General features: G+C 48.7%; 1 protein-coding gene across 2 annotated transcripts in view; it reads left to right on the top strand.

The window, feature by feature from the left end:
* Positions 1-16,720, top strand: part of LOC101933419 (tumor necrosis factor receptor superfamily member 14-like) — a 78,110-nt gene extending 61,390 nt beyond the window's left edge. For both annotated transcript variants that reach the window (XM_065575185.1, XM_065575184.1), the window contains 7 exons: positions 6,388-6,493; positions 7,984-8,109; positions 9,242-9,397; positions 11,458-11,548; positions 12,869-13,056; positions 14,157-14,173; positions 15,494-16,720. In XM_065575185.1, the coding sequence (XP_065431257.1) occupies positions 8,031-8,109; positions 9,242-9,397; positions 11,458-11,548; positions 12,869-13,056; positions 14,157-14,173; positions 15,494-15,634 (672 nt within the window). In that variant the 5' untranslated portion in view covers positions 6,388-6,493; positions 7,984-8,030 and the 3' untranslated portion in view covers positions 15,635-16,720. The remainder of the gene's footprint in view (positions 1-6,387; positions 6,494-7,983; positions 8,110-9,241; positions 9,398-11,457; positions 11,549-12,868; positions 13,057-14,156; positions 14,174-15,493) is intronic.
* Positions 16,721-18,346: the final 1,626 nt, after the last annotated feature.

Genomic DNA, 18,346 nt, shown 5'->3' with positions numbered 1-18,346 from the left:
GGTAAAAGGGAAAGAGAATATACTGGAAGAAAAAGGAAAATGATTTCCAAGTGGCTAACAGGGTATCCCCCAGGCTTCTGGATTTAGAAAAATCATAACAGAAAGCGGCTTTAGCTGAAATGTCAAAGGCCACAGTCTATGAATCCAGCCCCATCATTGTGATACACGTGATTAGACCCACACTGAGCTGAGCACTCGCATGAATCAGGGATGGAGGATCATGTCCCAAGGCTGTAAAGGCTGGATTCTAGCCAGACTAATGTCAGTAGAACTATTCCAGGTTTAAACGAGAGCAGAGTTTGACCCAGAATGTGGAGAGTGGTAGTGAGGAAATGACGATGTAGGGGGCTGATAGGCTAACAGCAGACACCACCAATTTGGTCATCTTAATGCAGTCTCTCTATACAAATACACTTCATACATCATGTGAAAGCTTTGTATGTCTACTTTAAGATGAGGTATGATGTGGAGCTGTCAAGTGGTGCTGTTACCACAGATATGGGGATAAACAGTGACACCATCAACACGTTAAAATGACCACTTTGAAATTTGCATTTCTTTCTGTAACTTGAATGACGCTGTGTATTATTTCAAGAGATAAATTGGATTTCTTTGTGACCTCAAAGAATCACAGCAATACCCTAAAGGGTAAAACAAAATATGATAATAAACTTGTATAAGTAATAGCGCTGGTAACATTTCTAGGCAACATCATTATCATCTTGTTCATCATTATGATATCCACTGAATGTGCTTGCACTACCAAAGTCTTCCTTGCCTTGGCTTGTACACAATTCTGTCCAGGAAAGATTGTTATGACTACAGACACAGTTAACTGTTCAACAACCCCTACTGGTACAGGCATAGATAAAGTCATGTCGAAGATCAGATGCCATTTGGCCCTTGAACAATACAGCAAGTAGTTCATCATCCACATTTTTTCATCCACATTGCAATGGTGAGCTGATATCTGGTTGGGAGAAGACATCCAAATCTTTGTTTGTCAAGATGCTCTTTTGACACACTCTTCAAAACTCTCTTCTTATGGTGGGAGTTTGGCCAGTGACTTGTCCTTTTTGATGGGTAGATTGAGATACAAGCAATTCAGTTCTTCGTGGGTCTCCTTTTTCTTTCTCATGCTGGTCAAACAGCACTGCTACCAATTTCCTTGCTGCAGAATTTGCAGCTTGTCCATCACTCTCTCCCAGTTTGGCAAGACCTTTGAAGTGGTAAGCGCCCTTTGTTTTGATAACATTAAACACAGATTTCCCCCCTTCCTCCCCATACTAAATAGGGGTGACACATCCTGTTACTGTGTGACAGCAGGAGGTATATCTCAGAAGTCAGGAATATGTGTGTCACAAATCGCATGCACCGGTCTGAAGCGACTCTAGGCAGTTTTGGTGGTAATGGTGCCTGTTTCAATGCACGTGTTGTCTGTGTGTTCCATTTTTGGAAAATAGTGAGCAGCAAGGAGCAAAACCATGGGTGGTGGGTGAACCGTGGCTCGGGGAGGCTAGTCCCTGGCCCCCCTGTCCCTTCTGCCTGGGGCCCTGCCCGTCCCGCCCCCCCTTCCCCGGCCGGAGCCCAGAGGCCCCCCACCAGTCCCCCAGGCCGCCGGAGCGCCGCCCCCCCATCCCCAGAGCGGTAGGCAGGCAGCGAGGCCCCCAGCCCAAGCCCCTGAGCTGTGGGCAGGCAGCAGGGTCCCCAGTCCTGGAGCGCTGGGTGGGCGGGAGATGTAAACACCGGCTACAGCTGCCCAGAGTTCCTGGCTATGGGCTAGCTCCTAGTAGCCCCAGCCAAGGGCAAGGGCGCCGGAGCCCTCCCAAAAGTCTGGGAGGAGGCAGGGGACCTTGCCCGAGGTGGAGGTGAAAGCAGCCCCTTGCCCATGTCCTGGGCCCCTAGCCCAGTGCAAGTGGAAGGACCCAGGCTCCCCACAGCTGCCCGTGCAGCTCTCCCCAACCCAGCTCTGGGTGTGGGGAGGCCTCGGATCCACAGCCCAGCCATGATAAGAGCAGGGCGGGCAGCTGTGGGGATCCGCGGTGGACCCCTCTATCTGCCCACGGTGTGGGGGGCCTGAGGAGCACCCAGCCTGTGTCCCCACTCTCCGGTACAGGTGGAGGGTCTGCGGCTCCTCACCGTGGCCGGGCTGCAGCTCTCGAGGCCCCAGCCTCCGGCCCCTCTGGTCGGGTCAGGGATCTCCACGTGGGCAGCTGTGGGGAACCAGCGTGGAGTCGCGGACCCTCCTGCCCCGGGCGGCCGGGGGAGCTGGGTGGTGGCTGCTCTCAGCCCTCTGCACCCCAGGCTGGTGGAGGGTCCACTGCAGCTCACCACCGCTGCCCAGGCTCCCCCACTTTCCAAAAGTGGGAGGACTATGGCCTCCTGGTCCCCCAGTTCTGGTACCACTGGCCCGGGGCCCCAGCCACATGGGAAAGTAGAGCCGCAGCAGAGCGCGGCGGGAAGCAGGAGGGGACCTGGGGGTGGAATGTGGGCGGGACCACGCAGGCAGTTGGGATGGGCTTAGCCTTCCCCTGCCTTTGATATTCAATGCCCATGAGCAAAACATCTGTATAAGGTGATCTAATTACTATGGTTCCTTGGACACCAAGAGACACAAAAGCCATATTAGCACATAGAGCAGGTAGATCATCCTTGTGTCTGCTTCCTCTTGAGCACTGTATGAGTCTTGGGCTCCTTCAACGCCTCCACTGGTCATGGACTTGGCTACTTCATCATTGGAAACGCCTCCAGCAAGAAGGAGTATGTGTGTTGGGTGTGTTCCTACACTCGCAGGTGCATCTTGAGCCATATATTCACAGATAATTTTACAAGTCACGGCTTGTTGGATGCCACGGTTAGAAACTTTTCCCATGGAGGCCCAGGGCACCCACCAATCAGCTGGTATTTCTTGCATCCAGCCTTAGATCCTGTCCAATGTCGTCTTTCTGCAGTTTCATAGAGTTACTGCTGTCATATCTGTCAAAGACTTCAGTTATAGAATCAGCTTTGTCAGATCCTTTTAGGACCCGCCTCAAGTACTGAGCAGCCAATTCATTGAGTGGGCCCAGTTTGTCTCCAGCCATCATTTGCGTGACAGCCATGGCATCTCTGATGGACACTGTGGTTCCTTTGTTGCATGCTCTTAGCTCATGGATTTAGTGTTGTGATAATTTGGGAACAGATGAATACTGCGCAGTCTGCAATTGAGAGGCAACTTCTTTGAATATCTTCTGAAGGCTGATACTTATTGTGGGCTGAATTACATACCTCTTTATCAGCAGCCAAAGGACAAACTCCAGCACCAAGTGGGCCCCAAAGTAGCTGACCTCTGTAAACGACAATGACTTGGCTTAAGGTAATATTGTGCGGCTTTTATTTTGGCTGTTTCAGACCGAAGGATTGGAGCAGCATTATACAAAACCATTTGTTCATTGAAAGCTGTTCATCAAGCTCATTTGCCAGAAGAACATCTACAAAACACTTGGATGACTTAAGTTCCTGCTTCACATGACTAGCAGCTTGGATAGCATCAGTTAATGGTATTGTGTTGCATAGAACAAGGGAAGACTTGCCTTGCCCATGCTGTGCGTGGAATGAAATTGCAGAACCATAGTTGTTTTTCTAATCTTACCTGTATACTGCTAGTAGTGGTCAGCCTGTGACCAAATTGAGACTGATCTGGTCAGTAAATTTCAATTCAAAATAGAGACCGCTATTGTAATCACTTGTGAAATACATTGACAATTAAGAATGTGCGATGTGAAAAGATTTCATGTCAGTACATTGGAAAATGGTGATATTTGCCATTTTTGCCATATGCTAAACGGCTTAATCATTTCTGGAAAAAAACAAAACTTGCGCATGCAAAGCCAATAAAAATCTTGTAATATGTTCTCCTTTGGTAGCTTTGACCAATAGCCATCAAATTAAGGAGCTGAAATTAGCTTAAACAGTAAACACGGGTCATACTGAAAGGTGAACTGTCGGGCTGGAAGGAGGTTACTAGTGAAGTTCCTCAGGGATCGGTTTCGAGACCAATCTTGTTTAATCTTTTTATTACTGACCTTGGGACAAAAAGTGGGAATGTGCTAATAAAGTTTGCGGATGACACAAATCTGGGAGGTATTGCCAATACAGAGAAGGACCGGGATACCATACAGGAAGATCTGGATGACCTTGTAAACTGGAGTAATAGTAATAGAATGAAATTTAATAGTGAAAAGTGCAAGGTCATGCATTTAGGGATTAATAACAAGAATTTTGGTTATAAATTGGGGACGCATCAGTTGGAAGTAACAGAGAAGGAGAAGGACCTTGGAGTATTAGTTGATCATAGGATGACTATGAGCCGCCAATGTGATATGGCCATTAAAAAAGCTAATACGGTCTTGGGATGCATCAGGTGAGGTATTTCCAGTAAATATAAGGAGGTGTTAGTACCATTATACAAGGCACTGGTGAGACCTCCTCTGGAATATTGTGTGCAGTTCTGGTCTCCCATGTTTAAGAAGGATGAATTCAAACTGGAACAGGTACAGAGATGGACTACTAGAATGATCTGAGGAATTGAAAACCTGTCTTATGAAAGGAGACTCAAAGAGCTTGGCTTGTTTAGCCTAACCAAAAGAAGGCTGAAGATATGATTGCTCTTTATAAATATATCAGAGGGATAAATACTAGGGAGGGAGAGGAATTATTTAACCTCAGTACCAATGTGGACACAAGAACAAATTAATATAAACTGGACATTAGGTAAGTTTAGACTTGAAATTAGATGAAGGTTTCTAACCATCAGAGGAGTGAAGTTCTGGAACAGCCTTCCAAGGGGAGCAGTGGGGTCAAAAGACTTGTCTGGCTTCAAGTCTAAGCTTGATAAGTTTATGGAGGGGATGGTATGATGGGATAGCCTAATTTTGGCAATTAATTGATCTTTGATTATTAGTGGTAAATATGCCCAGTGGCCTGTGATGGGATGTTAGATGGGGTGGGATCTGAGTTACTACAGAGAATTCTTTCCTGGGTGCTGGCTGGTGAGTCTTGCCCACATGCTCAGGGTTTAGCTGATCGCCATATTTGGGGTCAGGAAGGAATTTTCCTCCAGGGCAGATTGGCATTGGCTCTGGAGGTTTTTCGCCTTCCTCTGCAGTGTGGGGCACGGGTCACTTGCTGGAGGATTCTCTGCACCTTGAGGTCTTTAAACCACGGTTTGAGGACTTCAATAGCTCTGACATAGGTCAGGGGTTTGTTACAGGAGTGGGTGGGTGAGATTCTGTGGCCTGCGTTGTGCAGGAGGTCAGACTAGATGATCATTAAGGTCAGAAGGGACCATTAAGTCTATGAGTCTATGATTAAACACTGTAGTCACAGTCATGTTGCAGTGTGTCTGGAACTGTGGAAAAAGTGACACTTTCTCATTTTGGTACCATTGTTTCACCTCGCCTGCCGGCTTACAGCACCATTTACCAGCTCCACCCATCATACCCCAGCTAAACATACATGAAATAAACTTTCAGATGATCTCTGATATTGGTGTATGTAGCGTGGGCACAGTAAACTCCCAAAATATGGCCCTTCTTGGAGAATTGCTTCACAACTACTGGTCAGAAGCCGATCCTCTCAATCCTATTGAAATAAATGGCAAAATTCCTGACAACACTTAGACATCACATTTGGGTCTTGCGAGGCTGCAAAAAAGACCTTTAGATTGCAAGTTAGCCTCCTCACAGTCTGACTTTTAATATGCTTTCTCCGCTGCACCCTTAGTTCAGTCGCTTTGTCTTGGTCTGCTACAGAGCGTGGTGAGGTTGTGCAGGGTTTCTTTACAACTGTAGCAGGAGGAACCAGGAGGCAGATGGGGCTGGGGAAGGCTCTAACTAGCCGCAGGGATGTTGTTTTCCTTGTTCCAATAGCTCCTTGTTCAGTGTCAGGAGACTCAGCACATGACGCTTATACCCAGACACGACTGAGGCACATGCTTGTGGGGTCACTGAAGTTATTGCACTAACATGCAGTATGTGAACGCTGCTTCCTACTGCAAAGGAGACATCAAAAGACACTTAAGGGGCCTGATCCTGCAGTGTGCTGAGCACTTCCTGAACAGTGCCCCCAACTCCTGTTGTTTTCAGTGGTGTCTCGGTAGCGGTGTGAGAGAGGAGATGGAAGCTGCTTCTTACACACTAGCGCTCACTGGATCCAGGTCAGGGTTGAGGAGAGCTTGCTAGGAGTGTTGTCGCTATTGAATCCCCACCTTGAACCTGAGGGACTCAAAGGGTTCAGGCAAAAGCATCACAGCACTAATCAGTGCCACGGCGCTACCAGCCCCTCCCTGTCCGCTGTTGAGCCTGCATGATGCGAATCAGAAACTCTTTCTTCTCTTCTTCCCTACAGATTTTTGTCATTTTCTTGGTAACACAACTACCTCATTCGGAAGCTCTACAGTGCTACCCCGGCGAATATGAAATAAATGGTGAATGCTGTCCCCTGTGCAGTGCTGGTAGGTATATATGATTGCTTCTTTAAAATCATGACCCTTCCCTAGAGAGTCCAATTGTCCGGCCTCCTCCAGAGAGATTGCTCACCTCTGTTACTGTGAATATAACTGGTGGTGAGGACACAGATCTGTCCATGTAAACATCCCATTGCTTGTTACTCACCTGTCAGTGGAGGACATAGAGAGGATGGTTCTTGTGGCCTGGGGCACAGGAGATCCAGAAGGAGACGTACTGTGATACTTTGGGCAAGTCACTTTCTCCATAACACCTCTCCTCCTCAGAGGCCAGGTCAGGTAGGACCCGCTGCTGGCCTGCTCCCTTGACTAACTTGGCTGCTGGGGAACCAGGAAGCCGAGTTGCATCGCTTTGGAACTGACGGGGCAGCCACGGCACCCGAGTGGCTGCTGGATCAGCAGTTCTGACTCCTGCGTAGCAGCCTGGCACCCACAGCAGAACAGCGGCTGCTTGATGCGCACCCTGCCTGCAGCTGGGCTTGCCCTGCTCCGTGTCTAGTCCTTACCCCACCTCTGTCCTAGCCCTGCTCCAGCCGGCTTCCAGTCCTTACCTCAGCCCTGTCCTGGCTTTGGACCCCAACCCCTGACAGTTGGCTGCGCCTCCTGACTGTGACTCTGGTTAACCCTTTGGCTTCTGACCCTTGGCTGGGCCTTCTGACTACAACCCTACGTTACCCTCCGACTCTTGCACTCGGCTTCTGTCACTCCAGTACTGACCGTTGGCTTGTTCCTGGACTCTGCCCTGCTGGACCCAGCTCTAACCAGTCGGCTGAACTCTCGTTTCAATCTCTAGGCCTGACTGCCCGGGACCCAGATCTCTGCCCTGGTTGGCTGTAACAGTCAATACACTGTCCCCATTAGGATTCACTGTATTCACCCTTTGCCCTGCATCCGGGATCCCCCAGTCCTTCCTGGTCCTTCCCCAGACCCTCACAGTCCCCTTGTATCGGGATCCTACTGACCTTTCCTCTGCACAGGGACCTCTGCCCGTCCCACCCCAGCCACTGCCCTGCCCCAGGCAGCTGTCCAGCCGGCTGCTGTGGACACCAGCACTGCCCCAGCCCCTCACCTCTCAATCTACCTCTTATAGTCCTATAGGACTGGCCACAGGCAGTCACCTGACTTCCTTAGTCCCCTGGCGCTTTCTGGTCATGTGATCCCTCCTGTCACTGGCTTCACCTGAGGATTCTCCATCCCCCTAGGAGGAACTACAATACTCAGACCTGCATCTTTTAAAGGGCTACGATCCTGACTGGGCACAGTGGGGACACACGCATCTGTCAAAGGTCCTGTGTCCGTTACAGAGTCTAAGCACGACTGTGCTAGGGATACTACTGATAAGAGATGGGTGTGAGTTATGAGATTGTTTCTGTCTATGCATTTGTCATGCACAATTACCCGCTTTTACAATCTCTGTATTAATGCATTAAATATATTAGCCTGGTTTACACAGGCGCTAATTGTTTTGTTTGCTTTAGGGAGCAAGGTGGTCAAACATTGTAGACCAAGTAGCAGCACAACTTGCATGCCATGTGTGGACGACACATATACAGAGCATCCCAATGGCCTAACAGAGTGCATGAGATGTAAAGTCTGCGATGCAGGTAAGGAAGCTGTCCTGTGTGTGTGGGGGTGGGTGGGGGGGGTATGGATTTTAATTATTTTTTTCTGAGTTGTCTCCCCCAGCCCACACATAGGAAAGCAGCCTAGTTGTTTGGGCACAGGACTGGAACTCAAGAGTCTTGGGTTTTGCTCACAGTTCTCTTACTGAGTGCCTTGCAATCTTGGGCAAATCACTGAAGTGGAGATTTCTGGCACAGTGCATGGGCTTCAGTCGCACATCTTCCACTGATTAAGGGCTGTGGAATCATCCCGGGAGATTCTTCTCAGGGGGAAAGTGGATCTCTAGATTTTGCAGAAATAGAACAAACACAATAAACAACAATTATAATCAAACATTTCACATGGTGTCCTTTGTCCTAGAGGAGCAGCTCTGCACCCTCAGGATCTGGATTGTACGCGGGAAAGGTTATAACCTTCCCTTTCAAATCCCAGATCCTGAGCAATGGCTGAGGAACACGCACGTACCTCAGGAGGCGGGAGTGACATGAGTGACAGTAAGAAACCATTGTGCTCCTCTGCTCCTGGGGCCATCAGGGCCTGGTCACCAGCATGAATTAGAGCAGCCTGCAGGCTGCTCTAGTTTACATCAGCTGCCTATGGCCCCAAAGGCCGTCCGAGCACATGGGGATCTGCTGGGCAGCCAGGAGGACGGGTTGTGTAGCAGGTGTTAGGACCACTCCAAAATCCCACTACAGTGGACTGCTCCTCCAGTGGCCAACTGGACTGGAGGTTGTGGTCCTTTATATGTGGCTACTGGGAGCCTGATTCTCCACCGCCGTTGTCATTATTCACACCCGTGCAGATGAATGCAGAGTGGGTGCAAAGCACAATCTGAACTGCAGCTGAGTAGAGAACGCTGGTTTGGTAGCATTTTGCATGCACCCTTTGCACAGATGTAAATACAACACAAGGTGCAGGGCAGCAGAGAAACATGCTCCAGATGGTTCTGTTTACATGGCAACACTTGTAAAATGGAGTCATCATAACAAAGCCCTCTAGTTCCTGTGCCCTGAATCATGGATCAGCAAGGACTGGGGGTGCACATTAATTTTTGTATCTGCTCTGTTTAGTTCCTGTGTAAAGGTATTTGTGATGCATGTAACTTTCCTTTAGGAGCCAGACTGGTGACAAAAGAAAAATGCACGTATACGAAGAACACCGTGTGCGGCTGTGCCCCGGGGGATTTCTGCAGGCACATTGCAGGCCTGGACTGTGAAATGTGTAGTCGCTCCACCATCTGCCCCCCTGGCTATATGGTGGAAGAACCTGGTAAGGCAACATAACTTCTGTAATACCAAGGCAAACCCCTGCAGTCACAGAACGAATCTGGAGCAGGGCAAACTGGCTGAGAGTCAATCAGGGTGAGACTGAGGTGATGCTGGGGAAGCAGCCGGAAGAGTGGCTGGGCTGTACATGGGCCCCCCTCACTGAGGGAGCGGGACTGCCATTTGTAACGCCCTTGCACAGCTCCAGGGTGGCGTCAGAGCTTGTGCTAACTGGATGCCCAGGTAACAGCTGTGGCCAACTTCTGTCCATCTGGGCCTGGCCAGACGCCTCTGACCTCTTCTCCCCAAGGCAGGAATCTCTGCTGACCTGTGCTCTGCCCGGGGCCACCCCTTAGGCCTGTGCAGAATGCTGCAGCCTGCTGACGGAGCGGAGTTGCCTGTTGGTCGCATGTAGGAATTGGCTTTGACCTATAGAGACAGAAATGGTTTGGGTCCTGACGGCCTCTGGCCCCGGCGCACACGGCCCCAGCTGGGCTCAGCAGAGGCGCTCACGATGGAGCTCCCTCAATATACATAGGGGGCAGGGGCGTGAAAGTGAGGAAGCACTGGGGTTCCTCCACTCTGAAATTGCTATTCCCTGCCCTGGGCCCTGCCCTAGAGCTGGGCCATGTTCATCTTCCAGGACATCTCCCTCCTAAACAAGCATGAAATATACAGGGGCGAGGGTAAGTGTGTCACAGGGTGTGACGAGCTCAGACTCCTCTGGGTGTCGTTGGACACTCACATGATGCTCTTGCAGGCAGCAATTTGCATGAGGCCGTGGGTTTGTACTCACACATGTTGGCAGCCCACCTACGCAGCAGCAAAGTGCAGTGTGAGTTCAGCTTCCGCTTGTACAAACAGAGCTCCCTCAAGCACGTTTTTGGGCACAGAATTCTGTTAGTAAGACAAGTGTGCTAAACACATCCCTTTTGGAGCTCCCAAGGTGCAAAACAGATTTGTTCAGCAACACCTTTTCTACTGGTGCAGAATCTCCGTTAATTACACTGGAGTACATCACTGCTGTAGACACATAAGTCCCTTTACAGAGACTGGGTGTGGATCCAGGCAAGGGTCCATTGTTAAGGCTTTTGATCAAGGGCACATGTGAGTTCCAGACTAACCAAAAATACCTCACGGTTCTTCGCTCTAATAACTAATGAGTTTGACTGTCCAGCCAGGCGTGTTTCTGAAGGTGGATACTGAGTGGGGTGATGTGAGCTTAACGCACTTTGAGGTACTGGGATGGAAGCTGCTGTTAAGAAGCCGAATGTGTGTTGTTGTTCCATTCACACATCACCCAGGCTGTTCAGTAGCATTTCTACACTGCGACTGAAAGGGAGGTTGCAGAGAAGTGCAGGAAAAGGCAAACGGGCGCCTTACAATGACACTCTAGGAAGGGACCTCATTATGTCAGTGTCAACAGGGAATGGGGTGAGGCAGCCTGCCAGGAGCCCAGGAACCTGTGGGGCAGCCAGGCTCTTTGCACAGAGCTGCCAGCAGAGCTGGGAGACCAGGCTCTCAGCTCCCCACACTGCCCCTCTGAGATCGGTGGAAGCCCTCCTGGTGAGGACATGCCCCACTGGCCCAAGGAGGGGAGTGTGGACATGCACCACAAGGGCACTTACTGCGGTGGCTGTAAGTCGACCTAATATATCCATAGGTCTGCAAGTCCAAGTCCCAAAACCCGAGTGCCCCCCACCCCTGCTATGTTCTGTTGCAGCTTTTGTGCTATTACACAACGTGGCGCCATTATTGAGTCTTACCGTTCCTTTGGGATGTTGGCCCTTGTAATGGCCCAGGTATGTGGGGCAGCAGGAGGTGCATTTTCCCCCATGTACCTGTGCTCTATGAGTACTGATGGATTTAAGTACGGGGCAGGAATAAAACACCAGCGCAGCTGTATTCTTAAAGTGCTAACTCCTGAACTGACGGAGATGGCTGTGCAACATGGTGGTGGTGGTGGTGACAGTGAGGAGATGCGGATGGAGACCTTTCTAAATTCAAAGTTCCCTTAGGCCCCACGTTCAGGAAAGAATCCAGTTATGTCATCCTCTTTTATAGGCACAGAATTCCTTGACAACGTATGTGAGGTTTGCCCTGATGGAACCTTCTCAGCAACCAACATGTCACGCGCCTGTCAGCCATGGACCAGGTAGGTGACTCTGACTACACATGGCCTTTTCCCTTGCACTGACTTTACACGCTGCGTTCTCTCCTTTCATTCATTGTTATTTCTTTGTACTTGAATTTTGCGGCTCTATCAGACCTGGTTAGAGATGCCCTGAAGTTCAGCAGCTGGGAAACGTAACCCTAAATCAGTAGGGCTGTGAGCTGTGTGGTGGGGAAATCCTTCCCCCAGGAATCCCTTTCCGTACTCTGGGCACTCTCTGTGAGGGCTGGATTCACCTCGGGGCTGTTTATAACTGTGACATGGGATGGCCGGTGGATTCCAACTGCAGCCCCCTCTGCCAGATCCTCTCTGCACAGAGCCCAGTGACATGGCGGAGACACTGTGTGGAACCAGGCCCTGGGCCATACTGGGACTGGCCACCCATGCAGTGTAACAGCCCCAGTTCCATGGCCAGAGCGCCATGGCCACACAGGAGCAGGCAGGGTTCGCCCTTTACAGAACACAGATTACAAATACACATGGCACATGTTAGAATTAAGAGTTGAAAACCAGCTCCTCCTTTGATTATCCACCAAGTCCTAAAGACCTTTCTGCCTCCTTGGCATGGGCAGCTGGGGGCCAGTTCAGTCCCTGACACAGGCTAGGTCAATTCTGAGGCCTACCAGTGGCCATGGCCCCTTGGGGCCACTAATGGGGTGCAGAACTGCCCTGGCCATGCCCCCTCCCTGGGCCAATCCATCTCTGGCCTGCCCCCCGCACCACCATGGCCCACCTGTACCAGGTGAGGTTCCATCCCAACCGCACAGCCCATCTGTCCCACAAACAGTGCAAAGAAGCTGTAGAGCAATGGTGAATCTGGCCCTTCGGCTCACTTAGGGTTTGCTCTGCAATGGATGATTGTCTGAGGCGTTCCCAAGTCAGAGTGGGAGCACCACTTCCTGTGCTGCTTGGGTACGTACCTCAGTGACACTAGCATTGAAAACACAGACTCCTACGCTGAGGTGTGGGCAGGTAAAAACTTCTGTGGTCAGTACAGTGAATTTCTTGTCTTTGTATTTTTCAGTCTAATCCTATGTTCTGTTAACAATTTGGGCCCTTATAACTTAATTTTCCAATGTGCAAGCATCTACCGCTCAAAGGGCCCAATCCTGCAGCCTTGAAATGAGTGGGAGTTTGGCCTGTCCAGAGCCTGCAGGATCATGCCCACAATCTGGATGGGGTTTTATCATATTTGATCCACTATATTAAGGAATCCACCTGGTGGAATGACGGGTGTACCGAGACTGTGAGAAGGCTGTGGATACGCTGACACATTTAATAACATGTCTTCCTTCATCTTAGGTGTGAAGAGGAAGGGATGACAGAACAAAAGGCCGGGACAGCCACTTCTGATGCAGTTTGTGTACAAAGAGGCCTTTCTACCACAGTGATAGCAGTGATAATAGTCCTTGCTCTCTCACTTTTATCTGCATTTGCTGGAACAATGTACTTTTTTTGGTGGAAGAAGAGGAGGAAATATGGGTTAACACGTAAGTCAGAAAAGCATGGGACCTGTGAAACCTGTCAAATGGTCTCTAAAGGGGTCAGACTGGCAGAGTTCGTATTTGGCACATTGGTCTTTGTTTCACCCTGGAACATGCCAACCTGTAACTGGAATTGCCTCTTCAAACTGAGAATCCCTGTGAGAGTCTAAATCTCTCTTCTTTAAAGGGTTGCATTTAAGATCCGCTAGCCCTAAATTTGACCTATTTTATGGGATAAACTGGCTGGTCCCAGGCCAGGGTTCTGTGCTATCGCACCAGCTGCAGTGGATATGCCCCCTGCCCAGCTTCGGAAGATCCTCTCCCTCCCCAACTCATGGCCAAAACTGGCCTTTTTCCCAGGTTCTGCAGTGGCTGAAAATACCAGCTGTTCACATTCTCCAAGCAACCTCGACCAGTTCTCCCCTGCTTATGATCTTTCCCGCTTGTATCTGATACGTGCTTAGAAAGTTCCCTTTTTATTCGCTGGGGGAGCAGTGATGTTAATGGAACGGGAGTTTGGGCTCTACTCATAACCTGCTACTGCTGCAGAAATCAGCATCTGAGTTTTGCCCCATCATTTGTCCACCAAGAGAAGAACATGTTCTCAGGTCCAAGAGAGAACCTTGTTTACTGGTTCTAATTGGGGACTGGGAATCAGGACTCCTGGATAATATTCTCAGCTCTGCCAATGACCAGAGGTGTGAATTTTTGCAAATCGCTCAATTTCCCTGTGCCAGTGTAGCTGTTTGACATAATGCCCCCTTATAGGGTTGTGTGGTTTGCTGTTTGCAAAACTCTTTGAGATCCTTAGTGGTTAGGAGCTGTATCAATACAAAGCATCGTTAGAGCCCAAAATCACATTGGATTAACATTGTCACATAACCACCTTCCTCTCCCAGCGGGGTGATTCCTCAAGATGCTGCTAAGTGTAGTGCAAAGCCACCAGTGGGGCCATGTTCTGTGGATGTGCACCCACATGGCCCCACTGAATCGCAGAGAGCTGTACGTGCGTCTAAGGGCAGGACTTGGCCCTGAGACATTAATACAGAAACACAAATACAAAATGCACCAGACTGTTTTCTGACGAGATTCCTTTTTCTTTGCAGCTTCACAGGAGACAGGGGTGAGTTGTCTGGTCTTTTATTTACTATGCACAAGCACCTGGAGCAGGGGTTTGCTTGAGTGTCTCTGCCATGGCTATGTCTGCTTGCCGCAAGTGTGTGTGTGTGTGTCTCTCTCTATGTGACTTTGGAGCAAGTCACTTAAACATTATGGTCCAGATCCTCAAAAGTATTTAGGCTCTTAATGTCCACTGATTTTAAAGGTATTTAGGTTCCTGATTTCGATGGAAGTTTGGAGCCTAAATATCTTGGAGGATCTGGGTAATTATGCCTTACTTTCTGCATTGGTAAAATGGGAAAAATACCTACCTTAGGGGATACCAAAGACTTGACTCTTCCCCCCACACTTACACATTCATACCCTGTGGCTGTGCAAGGCCCTGAAAGCAACAGAGCCAATTCCCTGGGCTGTGCATAGAAGCTCTCCCATTGGCGTAGTAGTGTCTTCACTAAAGCGCTACAGCAGCTCAGGTGCAGCTGTTTAAGTGTAGACTTTCCCTTAAATTCATAACTCTGCTAGATACTAAGGGCTTGTCTACACTGGCTGGTAGCTACACCCCTTGTGGAGGTGGGTTTTTTAGAGTACTGGAAGAGCTCTCTCCCAGCGCTCTGCCGCGACCACACAAGTCACATTAAAGCGCTGCCATAGCAGTGCTTCACCGTTGCCTGTGTAGACTAGCCCTAAATCATGGACTCCGCAGAGACACCGGTTGTACCAGTCATTACAACCGTTTGTAACCTACTAACCCTGCTTTGTCCTCTGACTTGCAGAGGTGTTAATTGCCCACTTTGTTTAAATGGTTTATTGCAACATGTGTTAACCGCTTATGCTTAACAATCTGTCCCACCTTTAGCTGTTACACCCTGGAAGGAGAGCTCTGGGAAGCTCAAAAGCTTCTCTTCCATCAACACAAGTTGGTTCAAGAAAATATATTACCTTACGTACCTTGTCTACCTTTCAGCATATTTGGTTTGGAAATGTATATTTCTAGAAAAGTTGCTGTTTTATGCCGGGTTTATCTATATTTTTATGGCATTACACAGTTTAAGATGATGTGAAATTAGCTAGTTACAAAGTCTTAAGATCCGTCCAACAAACTGGACACTTTTTATAGGAAAAAATTATGCCAGACAGTATAACTTACACTTTTGTTCTAAGTGGGGAACAACGTTAATAAGTATTATAATACTTCATCGTAATGAATTAGAAAACAAACTCTAAGAAAGAGAACTCTAGCAGTGATAGGTAAATGTACCAGCCATTTGATGGTTAGTAACTGAATGTTCATAATGTCTTTGTTTGACTTTGTCATATTTTAAAGGATGAGTCAAAAGTACAAGATGAGAGAACTTCGATGCAGCCTACAGAGAATGGGACTGATAACAGTCCTACTCAGGAACAAACAAAGGCAAGAACAGTGGGGAAAGAAAGAAAGCCATTGTTCTGTCTACACGTGGAATAGGAGAAACACAGGCAGAGCTAAGGCAAATGGCTACCAGCTGAAGGATCTGGGCTACTTTAGAAAAAGCTGAATGATCAAGGTTAGATAATTGATCAGAGTTTTGGAAGATTCATCTTCATTGAATTTCAGCGATCATCATCAACTTGAGTTTGTCTGACTAAGGCCTGTTATGCTGAAGCCTTCCTCATGGACACATTGTTAGGTGGAATGTCTGCAGACTCTGGGCTCTTGGGCTATGTCTACACTTGCCATTTAAAGCATAAAAAGTCCCTGTTTTACACAAAAACCTTGGGAGCGTCTACACTTGCCAATGACAGAAGTTTCACAGCAAACAGAAAACCACCTCCACGTGAGATGCAAGTGGAGACATGTTCTTCCTGTGTAAACAGCTTTTAGCCTCCAGGGTATCCCACAGTGCCTAGGGCGATCACTCTGGCCAGCAGCTGTGCTGCTCTGAGCCCAGATAAGCAGACGTCCGCCCCTCTCCCTGTAAAGCCCTGGGAACTTTGAAACTCCCCATCCTGTTTTGTTTGCAAGTGCTCATCTGGCCAAGTGACCATGGATGCTTTATAGAGCAAACGATCCGCCGCTGGGACACCTATGCTCATGCAGCCCCTCCCAGAAGAGCTATAGTGGGATAGCTGCCCTCAGTGCGCTGCTGTCATGGGCGATGGAAGTGCTGCAAATGTAAACACTCTCTGATGCTTGTGGAAGTAACTGAGTACAGGAATCAGCACTTTTCTTTCACCGGTTCCCTATCACCGGTGAAACTGACAGCACAAAAACTCTGCAAGTGTAACATAGCCTTGGTTTCATTCAGTGACTACACTTAAAATTCCATTTATTCATTACAGTGTTTGAAAGTTCCCACTCACATATCACACGGGGCTTTCCAGCCACAAACACTTGCCTGGTATCCAGGAATCTCTACGGGACCAGTTGCTCTTCTGACTATATTGGACCAGATGACCACATAATCAAAATGTTTTTTATACATAGCTTTCATTTTATAACAGGGCAAGAGAGGGTGGGGACAGAAATGTTGCATTGCTGTAAATATTAGCTCTTAATAAAAAGTCAAGGAAAGTGCGGGCCCCTTACTGAATGAGGGAGGCAACCTAGTGGCAGAGAATGTGGAAAAAGCTAATGTACTCAATGCTTTTTTAGCCTCTGTCTTTACGAACAAGGTCAGCTCCCAGACTGCTGCACTGGGCAACACAGCATGGGGAGGAAGTGAGCAGCCCTCTGTAGAGAAAGAAGTGGTTCAGGACTATTTAGAAAAGCTGGATGAGCACAACTCCATGGGGCCGGATGCACTGCATCCAAGGGTGCTAAAGGGAGTTGGCGGATGTGATTGCAGAGCCATTGGCCATTATCTTTGAAAACTCATGGCGATCGGGGGAGGTCCCAGATGACTGGAAAAAGGCTAATGTAGTGCCCATCTTTAAAAAAGGGAAGAAGGAGGATCCGGGGAACTACAGACCAGTCAGCCTCACCTCAGTCCCTGGAAAAATCATGGAGCAGGTCCTCAAGGAATCAATTCTGAAGCACTTAGAGGAGAGGAAAGTGATCAGGAACAGTCAGCATGGATTCACCAAGGGCAAGTCATACCTGACTAACCTAATTGCCTTCTATGATGAGGTAACTGGGTCTGTGGATGAGGGGAAAGCAGTGGATGTGTTATTCCTTGACTTTAGCAAAGCTTTTGATACGGTCTCCCACGGTATTCTTGACACCAAGTTAAAGAAGTATGGGCTGGATGAATCGACTATAAGGTGGATAGAAAGCTGGCTAGATCATCGGGCTCAACGGGTGGTGATCAATGGCTCCATGTCTAGTTGGTAGCCGGTATCAAGTGGAGTGCCCCAAGGTTTGGTCCTGGGGCCGGTTTTGTTCAATATCTTCATTAATGATCTGGAGGATGTCGTGGACTGCACTCTCAGCAAGTTTGCAGATGACCCTAAACTGGGAGGAGTGGTAGATACACTGGAAGGTAGGGATAGGATACAGAGGGACCTAGACAAATTAGAGGATTGAGCCAAAAGAAACCTGATGAGGTTCAACAAGGACAAGTGCAGAGTCCTGCACTTAGGACGGAAGAATCCTATGCACTGCTACAGACTGGGGACCGAATGGCTAGGCAGCAGTTCTGCAGAAAAGGATCTAGGGGTTACAGTGGACAAGAAGCTGGATATGAGTCAACAGTGTGCCCTTGTTGCCAAGAAGGCTATTGGCATTTTGGGCTGTATAAGTAGGGGCATTGCCAGCAGATGGAGGGACGTGATCATTCCCCTCTATTCGACATTGGTGAGGCCTCATCTGGAGTACTGTGTTCAGTTTTGGGCCCTACACTACAAGAAGGATGTGGAAAAATTGGAAAGAGTCCAGCAGAGGGCAACAAAAATGATTGGGGGCTGGAACACATGACTTATGAGGAGAGGCTGAGGGAACTGGGATTGTTTAGTCTGCAGAAGAGAAGAATGAGGGGGGATTTGATAGCTGCTTTCAATTACCTGAAAGGGGGTTCCAAAGAGGATGGATCTAAACTGTTCTCAGTGGTAGCAGATGACCAAACAAGGAGTAATGGTTTCAAGTTGCAGTGGGGGAGGTTTAGGTTGGATATTAGGAAACACTTTTTTACTAGGAGGGTGGTGAAGCACTGGAATGGGTTACCTAGGGAGGTGGTGGAATCTCCTTCCTTAGAGGTTTTTA

Source organism: Chrysemys picta, chromosome 21 (genome assembly GCF_011386835.1).
Source record: "Chrysemys picta bellii isolate R12L10 chromosome 21, ASM1138683v2, whole genome shotgun sequence".
Lineage (NCBI taxonomy): Eukaryota > Metazoa > Chordata > Testudines > Emydidae > Chrysemys > Chrysemys picta.
This window is presented reverse-complemented; position numbering and strand designations above follow the sequence as displayed.